The 20,334-nt window shown below is 43.6% G+C and overlaps 2 protein-coding genes and 1 long non-coding RNA gene across 6 annotated transcripts in view; 2 read left to right on the top strand and 1 right to left on the bottom strand.

The window, feature by feature from the left end:
• The window catches only part of KIN (Kin17 DNA and RNA binding protein), a 41,099-nt gene extending 38,465 nt beyond the window's left edge, over positions 1–2,634 (bottom strand). For 3 of the 4 annotated variants that reach the window (XM_053225241.1, XM_053225240.1, XM_053225239.1), the window contains exon 1: positions 2,450–2,634. In XM_053225241.1, coding sequence (XP_053081216.1) covers positions 2,450–2,563 — 114 coding nt within the window. In that variant the 5' untranslated portion in view covers positions 2,564–2,634. The remainder of the gene's footprint in view (positions 1–2,449) is intronic. The other variant, XM_015079437.3, reaches the window with a different exon arrangement.
• A 109-nt stretch (positions 2,635–2,743) lies between these two features.
• On the top strand, positions 2,744–19,132 carry ATP5F1C (ATP synthase F1 subunit gamma). The gene is made up of 8 exons (XM_015079418.3): positions 2,744–2,881; positions 12,655–12,689; positions 13,159–13,290; positions 15,711–15,915; positions 16,739–16,882; positions 17,230–17,294; positions 18,442–18,597; positions 19,032–19,132. Exons 1-8 carry the CDS (start codon positions 2,826–2,828, stop codon positions 19,130–19,132), a joined length of 894 nt encoding a protein of 297 aa, XP_014934904.2. The 5' UTR covers positions 2,744–2,825.
• Positions 5,835–10,386, top strand: LOC128316274 (uncharacterized). Its single transcript, XR_008299899.1, has 2 exons — positions 5,835–7,690; positions 7,932–10,386. It is a non-coding gene; the product is annotated as an uncharacterized LOC128316274 (long non-coding RNA).
• Positions 19,133–20,334: the final 1,202 nt, after the last annotated feature.

Consider the following 20,334-nt stretch of genomic DNA (forward strand, 5'->3'; position numbering starts at 1 on the left):
CTGATAATGGGGAAACTGTACAAATGTGGGGATGGGGTGTGTACAGATCTCTGGACCTTCCACTCATCATTGCTGTAAAGCTAAAACTGCTCTAAAAAATAGTTTATTTTTTTTAAGCCCTAATAACAAATCCGATCCATGGCTTTTGATTAGGTCTTGGTTTTAACAAAAACTTAAAAAAAATTTTTTTTTTAATGTTTATTTATTTTTGAGAGAGACAGAGTGAAAGAGTACAAGTGGGGGAGGGGCAGAGAGAGAGAGGGAGACACAATCTGAAACAGGCTCCAGGCTCTGAGCTGTCAGCACAGAGCCCGACGCGGGGCTCAAACTCGGGACCGCGAGATCATGACCTGAGCCGAAGTCGGATGCTCAACTGACTGAGCCACCCAGGTGCCCCTATGCTCCATGATTTTATTTATTGTTTTTAAATTTTTTTTTAACGTTTATTCATTTTTGAGAGACCGAGACAGAGAGTGAGCAGGGGAGGGTCAGAGAGAGAGGGAGACACAGAATCCGAAGCAGGCTCCAGGCTCTGAGCTGTCAGCACAGAGCCCGACGCGGGGCTCGAACTCACGGACCGCGAGATCACGACCTGAGCCAGAGTTGGACGCTCAACCGACTGACTTCAGTCCAGGTGCCCCGAAATAAAAAAAACTTTTAAAAAGCGTTTGTGGGAACAAGTGATGAAAATGTGAATATGGACTGTGTGTCAGACGACATAAAGCAATTTTTATTACTTTTTTTTATGTGTGATGACATATATTGTGGCTACGTAGAAAAATACCCAAATATCTTAGAGAAGCATACTTAAGTATTTAGAGATGAAATGTCCTAGATGCTTGCAACTGACTTTAAAATATTTCTGAAACAAGTAAGGCTAGGCAAGTTTCTTAAAATGTTTAATACGGGTAATGGAGATACAAATGTTCGTCGTATTTGTCTCTAGTTTTCTGTGTGAGAATTTCCCCTTGACTGTTAGAAAGAAAGAACGGGAGGGGCGCCTGGGTGGCTCAGTCAGTTAAGCATCTGACTCCGGATTTTGGCTCAGGTCACGATCTTATGGTTTATGAGTTGGAGCCCTGCATCAGTATCCACGCTGATGGTGCAGAGCCTGCTTGGGATTCCCTCTCTCTCTGCCCTTCCCCTGCTTGTGTGCTCTCTCTCTCTCTCTCTCTCAAAATAAATAAATAAAACTTAAAAAAAAAAAAAAAAAGAAACTGACGGGGCACCTGGGTGGCTCAGTTGGTTAAGAATTCAGGTTTGGCTCAGGTTATGATCTCGCCGTTCACGAGTTCAAGCCCCACGTCGGGCTCTGTGCTGACAGCTCAGAGCCAGAAGCCTGCTTTGGATTCCGTGCGTGTGTGTGTGTGTGTGTGTGTGTGTGTGTGTCTTTGCCCCTCCCCTGCTTGTGTGCGCTCTCTCTCTCTCTCTCTCTCTCTCTAAATAAACATTAAAAAGGGGGGGGGGGAGAACTGGAGACAAATGAAAAAAGAGTTAACTGCTTCACTGTCAGTCAACGTGAGTCCTACTTAAGCATCTCATCCCTCGCCTGCAGAAAACACTGGAGTGGATTATTCCAATTACCCAATGTTCTGCTGCACCGACCCAATCCAATTCAATCTCCGGAGGAAAAATACGACCCTGTCGCTAGCCTGCTCTCAATTCTTCAAGGGGCTTCGTCATCCACCTCACTAATGTGAAAACGTACAAACGCCGCTGGACGGCATACAAACCTTTTCGAGATCTGCCCCGAGACCCCTTGAGCCACTGTACACATAATTCACTGACTTAAAGCTCACAATCTTCCCGGTAGGTACAATTCTTATTCCCACTTTACAGATAAGCAAACGGGCAGGGGAATGTGAGTAACTTGCCCAAGCCTACACAGCTAGCAAGTGGCGCCGCTAGGATTCAGAATTCTGACAGTCTGGCCTCCAGTCCACGATCGTCACCACAGGGAGTAATATCCTGGGCCTGGCACACTGTAGGCGCTCAATAAATGCTTGTTAGATGAGTAGTGTGCCAGAGCTTAGCTGTCCTTTTTCATCTGATCCCGAAAAGAGGGGTGAATCCCGATCACCTTGTTTCTCTGGAGTCACGTCAAGTCAGAGATGACTGTTACGGTCATTCCCCGAGCATCGGGCACTGCACCATTCAACTGCCCCGTTTTATGACAGCTCGAGTAGCATCCCGTCTACGAGAGCTGCAAAGCCTCCTATTTCATTTCTTTTTGGCGGAATATCGTGGAGGAATGAGGCGTCAAAGATCACTGGTTCCCCTAGATAAACGCTGCAGGTCAGGATGGCGGTACCGAGTTGAGTAGCTGACTCGCCCAGCGCAGAACCCACACGACCAGGACCCGAAGTTCCACTCCCTCACCCCAGCGTCAGGGACTTGAACCTGGATTTCCAGCAGGGCCCCGCTTGGGGCCCCATCCAGGCCCGCTTACCTCGTCCCGGCACTGCTTCTGGCACATCTGGCAATACCAGCGCAGCTTCTGAAGCCCCTTGGATTTGATCCTGTTGGCGATGGCCTTAGGGGTAAGGAAATCTGACTTGCCCATCGCGACCACGGTAGCGACAACTTTGCTGAAGCGCCCTGCCGACCGGAAGCGGAATGAAGCCGACTGGGGCGGGGGCGGGACAAATACCAGCCGCGAGCCGGAAGGAGGTGGGGCCTCGGAAGGCTGGCCTCCCCCCAACGCTCGCGAGGCTTCCCTCCGTCTGGCGGGAGTAAGCGAGACTGAAGGAGAAAGCGGGGTGGGAAGGTCCCGCGCCTGCGCGGTGAGGCCTGTCTGACCGACCTTCAGCGGGGCCGGTATCACCATGTTCTCTCGGGCGGGCGTCGCGGGGCTCTCGGCCTGGGTCGTGCAGCCGCAATGGTATGGCAGCTTGCGGAAGGACCGGGAGGGTTGCGAGGAATGGAAGAGCTCGGTCAGGGGGAGGCGGAAGCGAGTGGAGGCGAGTGGGGCTGGACAAGGGTCTCAGGGCCTGCCAGGCCTCCTGTCCCGCGGAGGCCCCGGGAAGCCCGGGCTGCAGGAAGCGCCTCCGATCCGGGGAGGGCGCGCGAAGGGTCTGCGGTGACAGCAGGGTCTCGCCACGTCTCCTGAGGCGGGGTGGGGCGGGGTGAGGGCCACGAGGAGCGGTCATCCGGGACCTCGGGGTTGAGACTTCAGTCCCAACTGATTACAGGGCTGGTCTTGGATTCACTCAGCTAATACCCACTTAGGGAGCCCCTACTGCGTGCCAGGTGGCGAGTATCGTGGGGGCTTTACCCGGGCGCACAAAGTGAGGGGGAGGGGGGACCTAGGGCAAGGTCTAGGGGAAGGTTAAGTTGTGCTGTGCGTCCTTGACGCCTTTTGAAACCTTCTGGTGCTGGGCAGGGTTTGCTTGAGCCAGGAAGGGCTGTTCGATTCAGCCAGAACGCGTGTTAAGCACTTAACATGTAGCAGGCTCTTTGCCGGGCACTGCGGAATAAATAAGTGTCCTCGTGGGTTTACGGGAGTTGGGGTGCAGACGGGACCTTAAGAATCCGCCTGATGGCGATCGGAAGGGAAAGACACCTAGCACTATCTTGAAACCATTATGCTGAAGCAGTAACCCTGCAAGGTCATGAAATTGTCCCAGGGTCCCCAGGAGGACGAGATAGATGGCTTTTGAGCACCATCTGTAACTGCAGTGCAAGTTTAAGGATTTTAAACATTGGTTTCGGGGGGGGGGGGGGATTGTATATTAGAGGGCCACGCAGTAGGCAGGTAAACGTTGGTTTGTGGGTGGCACCGTATAGTAGGATGAAATGTCTTAAAGCTAGACAGAGTCTGGAAGAAATTACAGACACGGTGCTAAGGGGATTATTGGCTAAAAGCAAGCTGAGTGTAGCAATTCCCCGGTTTTACGTAAAGGAAGAATTCTAACGAGCTGCAGTGCTAAACTAGGTTTTTGTGTCCTAATTTATGTGAAGGGACTGTAAGACATTAATTGAAATAGGTACGTTTTTCATTACGCAAAGAATCATCACCATATTCAAAATGTTTAGGGTAATGGGGGAATGAAATCTGATGTGAATACCTGCACAGAACTGTTGGTGGATTTGCCTGCCAAGTCAGATTTGTTTCTGAAATTGAAAGAGTATTCGTGGGAACTAAGTCAACTTAGTTGGATTCTCGGTCATGTAGGTTGTCCCATTTGTTAGGCACTCAGCACACAGTTGTTGGGTGCCTGCCCTGCGCCAAGTTGGTAGCGTGGAAAGTACTGAAAAGTGATGGCCTTAAGCTCTGTGGGTCAGCCTTTAAGAAATGGAAAGAATTCTGAAACAAGGACAAAATACTTTGCATAAAATTGTAGCAATGACTTTTTTAGAAACTGTGTAAGACAATTTGGAGATCTTATATTAAAGGATTGTCCTAAATAAATAAGAGTTGTTTGACACTTTGACACAACCACCACTGGGCTCCTAAATTGGACCCTACATTGGCAAATACAGGTTGTAGTCCGACCTTGATCTCTTTAGAATGCTGGTTTTAAATTGGTAGGTTATGAATATTCATCAAACGTTGACAGAAAGCATTTTCATGTATCCCATTACTCTGGGTGCCCTTTTGGTCCCCACTCATAATTGCCTTTTATTTTATTTTTTTTTAATTTTTTTTTCAACGTTTATTTATTTTTGGGACAGAGAGAGACAGAGCATGAACGGGGGAGGGGCAGAGAGAGAGGGAGACACAGAATCGGAAACAGGCTCCAGGCTCTGAGCCATCAGCCCAGAGCCCGACGCGGGGCTCGAACTCAGGGACTGCGAGATCGTGACCTGGCTGAAGTCGGACGCTTAACCGACTGCGCCACCCAGGCGCCCCTCATAATTGCCTTTTAAATTCAGAAATGAAAACCATCTTAATGTTTCACACCCCACAGAATTAATTTGGAAGGGGAGAAAAATAGCTTTGCCTCTACAAAACCATGAAGGGGCATTTCCTCTGTTGTGTTTTGGTTACTAGAAACTTTAAAGGGGCGCCTGGGTGGCTCAGTCGATTAGGCGTCTGACTTCAGCTCAGGTCATGATCTCACAGTCTGTGAGCCCCGCGTCGGGCTCTGTGCTGACAGCTCAGAGCCTGGAGCCTGCTTCGGATTCTGTGTCTCCCTCTCTCTCTGCCCCTCCCCTGCTCATGCTCTGTCTCTCCCTGTCTCAAAAATAAATAAAAAACATTTAAAAAAAAAAGAAACTTTAAAAATGCAATTTGTTAGGGGTGCCTGGGTGGCCCAGTCGGTTGAATGTCCGACTTCGGCTCACGTCATGATCTCACAGTCTGTGGGTTTGAGCCCCGTGTCAGGCTCTGTGCTGACAGCTCAGAGCCTGGAGCCTGCTTTGGATTCTGTGTCTCCCCTCTCTCTGACCCTCCCCTGCTCATGCTGTCTCTCTCTGTCTCAAAAATAAATAAAAACATTAAAAAAAAATTTTTAATGCAATTCATTATTATAGTTTTTATTTCAGGGAGGTTAGCTTACTAACATTGACTAAATATTAGGCTTAATTAAAGTCTTAGTGAAATTATGTTAATTGTTTAGGATATCAGTAAAATACCCTAAACATCAGGAAATTAAACTTGTTTTAAAGTAGCATATGGGGCGCCTGGGTGGCGCAGTCGGTTGAGCGTCCGACTTCAGCCAGGTCACGATCTCGCGGTCCATGAGTTCGAGCCCCGCGTCGGGCTCTGGGCTGATGGCTCAGAGCCTGGAGCCTGTTTCCGATTCTGTGTCTCCCTCTCTCTCTGCCCCTCCCCCGTTCATGCTCTGTCTCTCTCTGTCCCAAAAATAAACGTTGAAAAAAAAATAAAGTAGCATATAAGAAAATGGAAATAAGAAATTTGGGGAACGGTCTTCAAATTAGGGGAAATACATTTCTGTTTCCTCGTCTTCCACATTCTCTGAAATGGAACTGTTTTACAGTAGCATGCCAACAGCCATACATTGAATTATACACACTGACAAGGAAGGGAGATGCATTTCAGGAGAGGAAAGGCAGATTGCATTCTGAGATTGAGGTAGCAGATATTTGCTTGTAAATGTAAGAAAATGTGAGTGTGAGGCATCAGAGTGTAGGATAGGAGACCCACTCTGGAGCCAACTACCAGGATTTGAATCTTGACGGCCACTCACCTAACTGTCACACTGCACAAGTTACTCACTGTCTCTGCCACCATTTCTTCCTTTGTTAAACGGAGGTAATAATCGTGCACAGTTCAGTGGGTCAGACTGGAGATTAAGCGAGTCCGTATTTGTAAAGAACAAGCGTGGTGGGGGAATGCTGGTGTGGTTCCAGATAATATAAACTCAAAGATGAAGAAAGCTTGATGCAGTTCCTACATAAAAATGGTTACCATACTTGCCAACAAGACTGGATCCTCCTGGGTGGTCGTTGGTGAAGAAGGGCCAGGGAGTCGTTGTTTGGTGGAAAGGCAGGTGATGGACTTTCATACAATCATTTACTGTTAGAATTAGACCTACTTCGTAATTTTCCTTAAGAATTTGTTGCTGCTGCTTCCTTAATGTTTATATTATAAGACAGTATACACCTTAACATTCTTTCAAACTATACTTCAAATAAACCATTCACCTAGCAACCTCACTCCCTCCTCCACTACTTACAGCTTTGCTAATAATGCTGTATGATCACGGCACTTGATGATAATCCATAACCTGTGATTTTTCTATCCACTGTATTTGATAGGTTTCAAGTTTTTCCAGTAATCTCCTGAGATTTCTCAGGACGTGATGTGGTTTTCCAGAACATACAGCTGATTCAGAACTTTGTCTTCATTTGCAAAAATTATATATACGGCCAGCTGCGCCAAAAGAAAGTTGGGACCATCTTATGGTTATTCTGTATGTACTCCAATTATACTTAAAGTAACATACGGGCGCCTGGTGGCTCAGTCAGTTAAGCGTCTGACTTCCGCTCAGGTTACGATCTCGCGGTTCGAGGGTTTGAGCCCTGCATCAGGCTCTGTGCTTACATCTCAGAGCCTGGAGCCTGCTTCAGATTCTGTCTTCCTCTCTCTCCGCCCCTCCCTTGCTCATGCGCTCTCTCTCTCTCTCTCTCTCTCTCTCAAAAATAGTAAAAAAAAAAAAAAAAAAGAATAATAAAGTAACACACACGTCTTTAGAACTGAATGAAAGCTAAACATGATGAGAGCACTTCAAAATGGGAACATAGGGCATGTACACAGCATAAAGAATCACAAGAGATCTTACCTCTTCATACCTCTCACCCAGGATACTTAAGGAAACCGGAACATTTTGTGTTCATCCAAATATGGCATGCAATTCAGATTTATTCCCTGTGCCATTCTCTGACAAGAAACTTGTGTCTGTTAAATTGGAATATTTGTCTAAAACCGTAATGTCCAATGTTTCCTTACAGTCTGTAAATTTAGAATGTTTGGGGTGAAAATTTTGACATACCCCCCCAAAATCATCAAAAGTGATGTTGCTTTTCAAATGCCATTATGAAAAAATGTTAAGGGAATGGTCAGTATGTCAGGGGAGTCTGTAATGGAATAGCAGAGCTTGTCACTATTTGACAGCTCTCTTTTCCACCACTGGATCCATTCTTATAACCTAATCTAACACTTTTCATGCAGTCTCCTTCCTCTTTATATTTCTTTCTCTGTGGCTGCGTAATACTGGTAAAGTACGTTAAGTCAAGAGATTTTTTTTTTTAATTTTTTTTTTAACGTTTATTTATTTTTGAGACAGAGAGAGACAGAGCATGAACGGGGGAGGGTCAGAGAGAGAGGGAGACACAGAATCGGAGGCAGGCTCCAGGCTCTGAGCCATCAGCCCAGAGCCCGACGTGGGGCTCGAACTCATGGACTCAAGGACCGCGAGATCTTGACCTGAGCCGAAGTCGGACGCTTAACCGACTGAGCCACCCAGGTGCCCCAAGAGATTTTTAAAAACAACAGTTATGGTTATAGTCTTCCAGATTTTTTTTATGCACATAAACAATCAAAAAATTAGATGATATAACAATTTCATAATCTACGTTTTTGAAGGTATTGTTAACAGACTTTATTTTTTAGTACAGTCCCAGACTTACAGAAATATTGAGCCTATAGTACAGAGAGTTCCATACACCCACGTCCCACTCTGGACAGGTTCTCCACTTACTAACATCTTGCATTAAGTAGCATGTTACATGTACTACAATTAATGAGACAATATTGATACATTATTAAGGTGCATAGTTTCATTAAGGTCACTCTTTGTTGTAGGTTCTGTGGTTTTTGACAAATGGATAATGACACGTATCTACCATTATAGTATCATACAGAATGGTTTCAGTGCCCTAAAAATCTCTCCCCGAAATCCCGGCAACTACTGATCTTTTTACTCTTGCTATAGTTTTGTCTTTTCTGGAATGTCAGATAGTTGGAATGATACAGGATATAGCCATTCAGATGGGCTTCTTCGCTTAGCAGTAGACAAAGTTCCTCCTCCGTGTCTTTTGTGGCTTGACAGCTCGTTCATTTTTACTGCTGAATAACTCCACTGTATGGATGTACCAGTTTGTTTCTCGATTGGTTCGCGTATTGAAAGACATTGGTTGCTTCCGGGTTTTGGCGATGGTGAATAAAACTGCTTATAAACATTTGTGTGCAGGTTTTTGTGTAGACCTGTTTTCAGCTCAGTTGGGTAAATACCTAGCAGTATGATTGCTGTATCCTATGCTAAGACTGTTTAGATTTATAAGGAACTGAAGCCATCTTCCAAAGCAGCGGTACCATTTTGCATTCCCACCAGCAGGCAGTGGGAGTTCCTGTTACTACATGCACATCCTTGTCATCATTTGGAATTGTCTTTTTTTTTTTTTTTTTTAATATAGCCATTCTTGGGGTGCCTGGGTGGCTCGGTTGGTTAAGCATCCGTGACTCTTGATCTCGGCTCAAGTCATGATCTCATGATAAGTGCAATTGAGCCCCACGTTGGGCCCTGCACTGACAACGGGGCACCTGCTTGGGATTCTCTCTCTGCTCTCCCCTGCTTGCGTGTGCACACATGTTCTCTTTCTCTAACTAAATAAAAACAAAATAAAAATGTAGCCATTCTTCTAGGTGCGTAGTGGTGTTTCACTGTTTTCATTTGTAATTCCCTAATGACTGCATAGCTGAGTATCTTTTGTATATGCTTATCTGCCATCTGCCTGTGTGCCTCTGCGAGGTTTGTGTTCAGATCTTTTGTTCATTTTTTATTTGGGTGGTTTTCTTACTGAGTTTTAAGAGTTCTTTGTATATTTTAGATAACAGGCCTTTATCAGATATGTGTTTTGCAAACATTTTCTCCTGGTGTGTGGCTTCTGTTGACGGTGTCTTTTGCAGACCAGAAATTTTTAAAATTAATAAAGTCCAGCTTGATCATTGTTTTTCTTCCATGGATCATGCTTTTCATGTTTTATGTTAAAACTTACATATTATCCAAGGCACCTCGATTTTCTCCTGTGATACCATGTAGAAGTTTCATAGTTTTGTGTCTTACATTTATTTAGACCTATGATTCATTTCAAGTTAATTTTTGTGAAAGGTATAGGATTAATTATCTAATTAATTATTAATATTGATAATGACTAATTATCAGTATTTTTGCATATGGATGTCCAGTGTTCAGTACCAATGTAGAAAACAGTATCCTTTCTCCATTTAATTTCCTTTGCTGCTTTACCAAACATGAACCAGTTGACTGTATTTGTATGGTTCTATTTCTGGGCTCTTTTTTTCCCCCCTGTGCTGTATCGTTTGTTCCCCTGACGTATTCCATAACTGGAAGCCTGTGTCTCCCACTGCCCTTCACCCATTTTGCCCAACCCCCACTCCTCCACCCTTCAGTTTTGTTCTCTGTATTATAGGTCTCTGTCTACTTTTTGTTTGTGTATTCATTGGTTTTTGTTTTCAATTTCACTAATTAGTGAAATCTTTGAGCTCTCTCCTGTCTTCCACTGATCATTTGTCCACATTGTTTTAGGATTACTGTAACTTTGTAGAAAGTCTTGAAATCAGGTAGTGTCCGTTCTCAGGCTTTGTTCTTCTATATTGTGTCGGCTCTTCTGGGCTCTTCTGGGTGTTTCGCTTTGCCAAATAAATGTTAAAATCAGTTTGTTGATATATACAAAATAACTTGTTGAGGTGTTTCTCTAAAATTGTATTGATCGAGTTGGGAAGAAGTGATACTTTAGCAACATTGAATCTTCCTATTTATGAATGTGGAATCTCTCACCATTTATTTAGATCTTTTTTTTCATCAGTTTTGTAGTTTTCTTGGCACGTGTTTTGTTATGTTTATATGTAGTTTTTTTCCTGTGTTTTTTTGTTGTAAAATATACATAACATTAAATTTACCATCATAATCATTTATAAGTCTACAGTTCTATGATACTGTTTCTCTAATTTGAAATTCCAATTGTTCATAGCTGCTATAAAAAAATGAAATTGACTTTTGTATATATTGACCTTGTTCCCTACAACCTTACTGTAATTGGTTCCAGGAGGTTTTTTGCCAATTCTTTGGGATTTTCTGTCTTTTCTACAGACAGTTGTGCCATTTTTAAACAAAGGCAGCTTTATTTTTTCCTTCCCGATCTATATACCTTTTATTTCCTGTTTTGTCTTAATGCATTAGCCAGGAATTCCAGTACAATGTTGAATAGGAGTTCTGAGAGGTTATCCTTGCCTCAGTCCCAATCTTAGGGGGAAGCTCCTAGTTTCTCATCATTAAATGAAGGGGTTTTTTTTCTTTGTTTGTTTTGGTAGATGTTCTTTATTGGGCTCAGGAAGTTCTTTGCTGAGAGTTTTTCTTTTTTCTTTTTTTTTTTTTTTTTTACCATGAATAGGCATTAGATTTTGTCAAAAATTTTTTTCTGCATCTATTGACTGTATGATTTTTCTTAAATGGTGAACCAGCCTTGCATACCTGGAATAAATCCCACTTGATCGTGGTGTATAATTCTTTTTAATACGTTGTTGGATCCAATTTGCTATCCTTTATTGAGGAATTGTGCGTCTGTGTTGATGAGAGGTAAGTAATGTCCTCTAATTTTCATTTCTTATGATGATTTTATCTGGTTGATACTAGGGTAATGTTGACCTCAGAGGATTAGGAAATGGTCCCTCTTCTTCTCTCCTTTGGCACCAACTTCCATGTTCCATCAGTTACAGATCTGTCTGTACCTGAAAGTCTCAAAAATCTCACGTGTTTTCCAAACCCATTGGACCTCAAAGCTATTTCCACCTCATCCTAGGGTCTTTATGTCATTTTCATTAAAAGTCGTTACCTCCGGTGAGATCATCCCCACCCAGTTTTTCTGTCTTGGTTAATGACAACACTGTCTACTCAGGTCATGAAATTAGAAATCTTTCTTACCGTTTTCTTTTTCACTCTTAAGAACTTACCATAAACCTAGGCTCCTGCTGCTTTGCCAACATGTTTAGTTCAGGTTCTTGCTGCAGCAGCCCTGTGAGTCTCCATGTCGTCAATATTCCAACGTCATTGTATGCTTGTCACTGACTTTATGTTTGGTGACACATTGTCTTATTTAGGAGGGCAGCACTCCTCTTGTATTTATCTCTCGTGTGTGTGTGTACGCATTTAAGTCAAATCTGTATTTATTTATTTTGGGGGGGTGGGGGCAGAGGAGAGAGAATCTCAAGCAGGCCCCACGCTCAAGTGTGCACCTGAGCTGAAATCAAGAGTTGGACACTCAACTGACTGAGCCACCCAGGTGCCCCTAAATCAAATCATTTTTACTTTTGTGCATTAGCACTTTAATCATGAAGACTAGAAAGATATTTAATGCAAATCTTTAGTTCTACGAATCTTGTTTATGAGATAATAGCATGCTTCTCGTGGTCACAGACCATGTCCTGGAGCATAGTAGCTGCTTAGTACATGGCACCTGGCTGGCTCACTTGGTTAAGTGTTCAGCTTTGGATTTCGGCTCAGGTCATGATCTCACAGTTTGAGAGGTCAAGCCCCCCCCCAATCAGGCTCTGCACTGACAAGGTGGAGCCAGCTCAGGATTCTTTCTCTCCCCCTCTTTCTAATCCACCCTGGTTCAAGCTTGCGTTCTGTCTCAAAATAAATAAATAAACTTAAAAAAACTTAAAAGTATATATATTTAAAAAATAAACTGTACTTTCACACATGTGATCATGTTAGAATATATAATTGATCCTAAGTGTTGCTATGAAAAGGTTTCAGTGAACTAAGGAAGTCAAGGTAGCATTTTCAAGGTGGCTGACCATGGTTTTAGGTATAGCTGGATAGCCTAACAAGAGGCAGGACTTTCCTATTGTGGAAACAGTCTAGGCAAAGGTGGGACTAGACATGTGTGAACACCATTTGACTGCACTGGAAGCTTTGTGTTGTTGGCTCAAACAAAATGAGGCCTTTGGTAATAGGGTTTGGTGTCCGTATTAAGGACTAAATATATATAAGTATGTGTTTATAAATATATGTTTGTATGTATATGAATATATGTATACGTCCTGCACGTGATGGATTGTTTCTTTATGGGGCAGTGTTTAAATTTATTAACTTTGAAGGTTTTTCTTGTATAGTAGGGTGATTTTTCAATAAACTAAAATATTTTTAAAACCTTTATTTTCAGGATCCAAGTTCGAAATATGGCAACATTAAAAGATAGTAAGTACTTCATCTCAATATGTAATTAAGAAAAACCAAATTTTGACAAATAATCAAAAATAGGCCGCTTTAGCCCATTGTATGTTTGGTCAAATTTGATAAAATGAATCTAGGTCTTATATGTATGACATTGACCTTGTTTTAGAAAAGACCAGCATGAGGTGACACGTGGTTGTTCCGATGCTGTCGTCCGTAGAATGGCAACAATGTGACTAGAGAAAACTGCATGTAAATGTTGCAAGAGTATAATGTCCTGCTGTCTGCGGCCATCCCGCCTGTCCTGTCCTCCGTGGCAGCCAGGCTTCGCCTTTGCTCAGTACGCATTCTGACTTGAAGCCTCATTTAGCATCATGCTGTTGCCTGATGGCCTAAGTGCTGATTATTCTACCTGGCAGTTTAGAAAGCTATTTCGATAAATTTCACAAGTGAAATGATAACTCTATTACATAACAGCACTTCTGTTTTTCAGTTACCAGACGGCTAAAGTCGATCAAAAACATCCAGAAAATTACCAAGTCTATGAAAATGGTGGCAGCAGCAAAATACGCCCGAGCCGAGAGGGAGCTGAAACCAGCACGAGTGTATGGAGTAGGATCTTTGGGTAAGAGAAGAGGACATCACAGATTAGGAGGAACCCTGAACATGAAGGTCACCACTGATGACTTTTATCTGGTGCTTACCGTGATGACAGGCCTGTTCTGAGTATTTGACATCACTGGTTTTTCACAGCAGCCTATGAGGGTCAGAGCTCCCTCTTCACAGATGAGAAACCCTGAAGTCGGGTCGCTTGCCCAGGGTCACCTCCCGACCTGGTTTGGCATCAAAGCCTGTCTGTTTGTTAACCACTGTATGTGGCTCTGTGAATGCTGAAAGTACTCCGAAAATCTTCCTAGATTATTAAATATTCAATCAGGAAATGGGAAATGCGGTGCATTCAGATCAGGTGCTTGACTTTGTCCTGTTGGACTGTGATGTGCGGGGTGGGGAGGTGGTCCCTGCAGTGGAAATGACTGAGCAGGCACGGATGGGACTCATGACGGCATGAGTGGAATGTTTGAACGGCAACCGCAAAGAAGGCAAAATTTGCTTGTTTCCAAATTGGAGAAAATTCACGTCTCATCTGTGTGTTAATGTATCTACCTATTAGATGTAAATCGCCTTGTGCAGTTTTCCTGTGTTCTTCCATATTTTTTAAACATCCGTTCCTACTGGCAAAATTATTGCGTAAGAAAAGGATAGAGCGCTAGGCCCGGGTGGAAACGGCGACTCACTTTAATAACAGCACGGTTCGTTTCACGCAGCAGGTACGGAGGAGAGTTGATAGGTTGGTTTCCGCGATCCTGATCACCTCCAGCCGTTTGCTCTCATCAGTCCTATTCGCTGCACAAGAAATACATAGCACGTAGTTGGTGGCTTAGTAAAGATTGGTTGGTAAATCACTGTAGCCTGTTTGTATGAAAAGAGAAAGTCATTTCACGATTCACCTCTCTCGCTGATATGAGTGAGTATAATAAATTTGTTTCCCTCCAAAGTCTATAACTACAAAATTATCTAATAAAGAAGAAACTGCCTTCGATGTCAGATTAGACTATTTGTGATAAAATAGTAAAAATTCAAGCCAAGGCTGCCAATCTGTTCTGAAGTCCTTTATACCAGATATTAACTGCTAGATATTAAGTGGCTGATCGTTGTAAATATTTAAAGTCTTCCAGCAGGCATCTTACGCTGCACAAATATAAAATGTAAAAAGAGACTTAAAGAAATAATCTCGCTGTTCTCCTGCACTTTGGAGTATTCGCTTTCCGCTTTCTCGTGGAGGGTTCTGGGTGCTGGCATATGAGAATCACTGCTCTGTAATGAAACAGGGAGCAGCAGGACTTTGGTGGCGGCCAGGAAAATGTGGCGGCCAGGAAAATGCACCGTGCGGCGGCGAGGGCACTGGCCACGCGAGCTCACCCTGCACTTGCACCCCGGCCACGCTCCCGTGGCCTGGGCTGAGCCGGTACCAGAGCCGGCGGGAGACTCAGGCAGGCACATTCCAGGGAGACTTGCGGCTCCTCGGCAGGCAGACTCGCTGAACTTCTCCTAAACGGCACAGCGGTCTGGGAAGCTGCCACCCAACCTCTCTTCCCTCCTTCCTGAGGGTCAAACCTGCGTCATAATGTGATGGCTCGTTTGTCTCCTTCCTGCCTTCTCCCACAGCCACTTCCTCTCCTTCCCCCATAAATCCCCTCAAAATCCTGTTTGATCCACTCTTGGCCTGTGCTGCTTAGAAAACTAGACCAGCCAAGCAAGGTCGTTAAAGCAGTCCCCAAAATAAAGTGGCATGTGGGGCACCTGGGTCGCTCAGTCGGTTGAGCGTCTGACTTCGGCTCAGGTCACGATCCTCACGGTTTGTGAGTTCGAGCCCCGCGTTGGGCTCTGTGCTGACAGCTCGGAGCCTGGAGCCTGCTTCCGATTCTGTGTCTCCCTCTCTCTCTCTGCCTTTCCCCTGCTTTACACTGTCTCTCTCTCAAAAATAAATAAACATTAAAAAAAATTTTTTTAAATAAAAAAAATATAGTGTCATCTGCTATTTTAATGCCAACAGTTTATAAGAGGCTTGATATGCAGATTATATGAGCATGTCAGTAAATATTTGCTTCCTACTTTTTTGGTTATATACTGAATATTTATTTGCATTCTTCAGAAGTCTGCCATCTAGATAAGCTGGTACTCTAATTCAGGCCCCTTTACAAGTTCTTTAATTATACTAGAGATTTCTTTTAGTCAGTACTTCAGGTAAATTGGCCATTAAGTGGCCCTTATCATATAGAGCCTTTATCATACAGAGATTTAAACCTTTATGGTTTTCAACCGGATTGTAAATGGAGTAAGTACAGTTTTGATTACATTAGTTAGATGCCACCTAAATGTAACTTCATGATTTTGAAAACAGCCAACTTGTAAATAGGAATTATTGCTGTATTTGGCGTGCCTTACATATTTTAAAATTCTTGCTTTTGTTTGTTTGTATTTAAGCTCTGTATGAGAAAGCTGATATTAAGGCGCCTGAAGACAAGAAGAAACACCTCCTAATTGGCGTGTCCTCTGATCGAGGGCTCTGTGGTGCTATTCATTCCTCGGTTGCCAAACAGATGAAAAATGAGGTGGCCACACTCACGGCAGCCGGGAAAGAAGTTATGCTTGTTGGAATTGGTGATAAAATCAGGGGTATACTTCATAGGTAATTTAGATACCGTTTATGTTTAGATGGGCGCAAGCATGAGTAAATGGGAGTGTCTTTGATGGTTAACGTCAGCAAGGTGTCTTTTTTTTCGTTACCTGTTTTTATACCCCCAGAGAGGTCTTGGTTTTGTTTTTATTATTTCAGGAGTTTCAGAATATACAGATTTCTTCCATTATTTACTTATGTTTCTCCTTCATCCAACCCGTAAGTGGAATGCAACAGGAAAAGCAAAAGCTGTTGGCCTTTTAAAACACATGAGGACTGGGGCGCCTGGGTGGCGCAGTCGGTTAAGCGTCCGACTTCAGCCAGGTCACGATCTCGCGGTCCTTGAGTTCGAGCCCCGTGTCAGGCTCTGGGCTGATGGCTCAGAGCCTGGAGCCTGTTTCCGATCCTGTGTCTCCCTCTCTCTCTGCCCCTCCCCCGTTCATGCTCTATCTCTCTCTGTCCCAAAAATAAATAAATGTTGAAAAAAAAATTAAAAAAAAAAAATAATAAAAAAAAATAAAACACATGAGGACTCTGAGGAGCCAGCACTGCCTGGAAATGTCAGAAATGAACAGTAGTTAGTTGAGATCAGAAGAGAAATAAAGACATAGAGACATATAACACGAGAGAGGCCTGATTATTAGTTGTTAGTTCCCGCAGCCACTGCAATAACGATAGCGGACGGAGCAGCTCAATTCAGGGAACGCTCTCCTCTTTCCCCCCACCGCCCCAAAAAAGCCTGACCCACGGTGATAATACTTTTCCTTGTTCCCTGTGTTATTTCAGCAGAAATACTCCTTTAAATATTCTGTGTGATCTCCTGGTTCTCTTGTAGGACTCACTCTGACCAGTTTCTGGTGTCCTTCAAAGAAGTGGGAAGAAAACCTCCTACTTTTGGAGATGCGTCTGTCATTGCCCTTGAACTACTAAATTCCGGATACGAGTTTGATGAAGGGTCTATCATCTTTAATCGGTTCAGGCAAGAAAAATTTAGTATTCAAAGCTTTTTACTGCTTGTGTTCCTATTTTAAAATAAGGAAATGCTTAGTGGACAGTTGAAAATATTGTTTTGAGGGACGCCTAGGGTAGCTCGGTTTGTTGAGCGTCTGACTCTTGATTTTAGCTCAGGTCACGATCCCAGGGTCATGGGATCGAGCCCCACGTCAGGCTCTGTGCTGAGTGTGGAACCTGCTTAAGATTCTCTCTCTCTCTCTCTCTCTCTCTCTCTCTCTCTCTCTCTCTCTCACTCTGCCCCACTCGTGGTCTCTCTCTCTAAAAATAAATGAAATAAGATTTTGAGGTTTACCTCTGCTTTATGATTTCTAGGTCTGTCATCTCCTACAAGACAGAAGAAAAGCCCATCTTTTCCCTGGATACCGTTGCAAGTGCCGGTAAGTGGTTTTTGTGTGAAAAGTGTTTTCTGTGTAGAAAGGAGAGATTGGCACGTTCAGGAAAACAGCGTTTGTTAGGATGGCCTGTCTCCGCGGGAGCACATGATGTTTGGCTCTTCCTGTCACCGTCTGTCAGTGGTTTCCATGATCATTAGTGACTCTCACTCCATTCCTTCATTAACTGAACGTAAATAAACAAGTCATTAGACTTGCTTTCTGTTCTCAGGGATCGGAGAGCCTAGCAGCATTGGCTCTGCAGGCTCTGGGGACCCGCTGGATGAAGCACAGCACAGTCAGGAGCCCGGGGGCAGCCCTGTGAACGGTGCTCACAGTAATGCACACTGACCCACACGATTCTCTCGTCTCAGCATTTGAGTGGCGTCATCATTGCTCAGTGAAGCATCCTAGACATAGTATTCTAGAACCGATTTTACTTTCCTGAGGCGTTCTCCCTTTCTACATATTTCATCTGTTGAGGTGTACGCTTTGTAACATTTCGATGTGCCTGAAGTTGGGGGACGCTTCTGCTGGCCAGTGGCGGGTCATTTTTAATTGACGATGGTATTTCTTTCTTAATAGTGTACGGTAGGGGTTATCAGCCATAGTGTTTTAAGTCTGATGCACTACAGTACTGTTAAGATGAGTGTCGGCTTCTAATTCTGCCCCCCTTCGATGTTCCACTTCCCTCGCATTCTCCCGATGGACACGTGCAGGCTTCCCCAATAATCACATGGCTAATTTGGGATTTTTGTATTCCACTATACGAGTGTCAGTTTTGTCATTAATTCTTTTGTGAAAACCTACACCCACAGATTTGTTGAGTATTTGCTGACGTTGTGCCAGGCACTCTGATGCCCGAGGACTTCAGAACCGTGAAATGCAGTGACGTTACTTTAATTGTTGGCTTCTTCGTTTTTATTAGGCGTTTGCAGTGAAATATCAAATGCTTTGTTTACACATTATGTTGCGCTGAAAATCTGCTATAATCGGTAGTGTGGAAATGGATGAAACTTTTAGAGCTGAGTGTTTTCACCTGTCTTACCTTGTTTTCTGCTCTGTAATTAGTGAGGTGTTTATTGGTAGGCTGCCTTGATGAAATCACTGTGCGCTGCATAACTTCAAGGAAATGTCTGACTCGTCTTAACAGAGAGCATGAGTGTCTATGATGATATCGATGCTGACGTGCTGCGCAATTACCAAGAATACGCCTTGGCCAACATCATCTACTATTCTCTAAAGGAGTCCACCACGAGTGAGCAGAGTGCGAGGATGACGGCCATGGACAACGCCAGCAAGAATGCCTGTAAGTGCACGGCAGATCTCTTCCGAGAGGCTTCTCTTGCTGGGAGTAGCATGAACACCTTGCCTCAAATCATCACCGTTAACTAGACCAGGAAACAAAAGAGCAAGGATCTCGCCCCGGTTCTGCCGCTGATTCTATGACATTTTTGACCAATGATCCTCTCTCTCCTTGAATTTTCTTATCTGGAAAGATAAAAAAAAAACTAATGTTCTCTGCCTTAAAAGAAGTATGTCTTACTTGGCAAGCAGTAAAGTTGCAAGTATTTTGAAAAGGTATCCGTGGAAGTGGTAAAAATACCTTCCTGAAATTCTTTTGAGAGGCCAGTTCGGGTACCCCAAGCCATGAAGCAACATACACCTGTGAACGTATTAATGAACAAGTTATGGTCTCGTGGTGTTAGGCTTTGCTGACTAATCCTTCTGTTCTGTTCGCAGCGGAGATGATTGACAAACTGACTTTGACATTCAACCGCACCCGCCAGGCCGTCATCACGAAGGAGCTGATCGAAATCATCTCCGGCGCCGCGGCTCTGTAAGTAGTGGCGGGCGGCCTTCGCACGCCCTGCCTCGCCTCCCTGGGTCTGCCGGCTCACCGCCTGCATGTTTGAAAGTGTCAGTTTTGTTTTGCTAAAGGTAGAACGATCCGTTGCTTAACCTTGGAACCTACTCTTAGGATATAAAGATTTGGTGAGAAGGCCTGTCTGGTTTATTCTGCTTGTTTTAGCTCTACCTTTTGGGCTTAGTTTCTTCTTTTTAGAAATCAGTATATTGCTAGCTTTCATTTTCCTAAAGCATTAGGAATAAGGATGTGGATAATTCTGTATCATTTATAAAATCTGTCTTTGGAACTTAAAACATCATAAACCAAGCTTTTGAAGTACAGGATTGGTTTGGGATTTGGTTTCACATAAATCTTGGGTTTTTTGGTAAATCTTGTAGAAACTGGTTCTTTACTTACCGAGTTTTCTATGTCAGTATAAGATAACGTACCTTTTCCTTAAGAAAGTTTCTTGGTTGTCTAGATATGTTATTTGTTGTGAAATCACAGTTAAGAAAATGAGGATTCTGTTTTAAAAAATGACTAAATTGAACACCCACTATGTACTAGCTTCAGTGCTAGGAGTGTCAAAGGGTGTGATACTTTCTGTCAAGGGATGGACATTCTAATGGCATAACAAACATACGCAGGTACTTGTGATGCGTGATAGAATGTGTAGTAAGTTATCTTCGACTCGTTCTCACGCCCTACTAGTCACTAAGCTTTATAAATTTTACCTTCAAATAAGCCTTGAAGTTTTCCCCTTTATGCCCACTTAATGCAGATCCTTGTCATTTCTCTCCTGAATTAAAAAAAGATACCGAGTGCATAGTCATCCTGCAAAAATACCTTAGCGTGAGATATGTGATCCTGTTTTTCCTGGCCACCAATACTCTCCAGTCTAGTCTTACCACTACCGTTTCTCACTTCCCTTGAACTTCAACCACATGAATGTACTTCACGGTCTACAAATATGTCATGTGCTTTTGCCTGAAATGCCATTCTTTTCTTCCCCTTGCATCCTGGATTCTTCGGCTGACAGACTCCCATTTGTCTTGCCTGCTCTGAGAAAATCCTTTCTACCAGGAAAACCTCCTCCACAGTTTGGGTGGGGTGCCTTCGTGAACATTCCATGCTTCCCTTTATCAACAATTACACTATTTTATTAGGAATTGCCTGTGTACTCCTGTGGCTTGGGAG

The sequence above is a fragment of the Acinonyx jubatus genome, chromosome B4 (genome assembly GCF_027475565.1).
Source record: "Acinonyx jubatus isolate Ajub_Pintada_27869175 chromosome B4, VMU_Ajub_asm_v1.0, whole genome shotgun sequence".
Lineage (NCBI taxonomy): Eukaryota > Metazoa > Chordata > Mammalia > Carnivora > Felidae > Acinonyx > Acinonyx jubatus.

Bases quoted from the DNA above. Each gene is read 5' to 3' on its own strand.
- ATP5F1C (XM_015079418.3), top strand. From the start codon at position 2,826: ATGTTCTCTCGGGCGGGCGTCGCGGGGCTCTCGGCCTGGGTCGTGCAG. The intron at 2,882-12,654 runs GTATGGCAGCTT...CTTTATTTTCAG, and splicing joins TGGGTCGTGCAGCCGCAATG to GATCCAAGTTCGAAATATGG. The intron at 16,883-17,229 runs GCAAGAAAAATT...TATGATTTCTAG, and splicing joins ATCATCTTTAATCGGTTCAG to GTCTGTCATCTCCTACAAGA.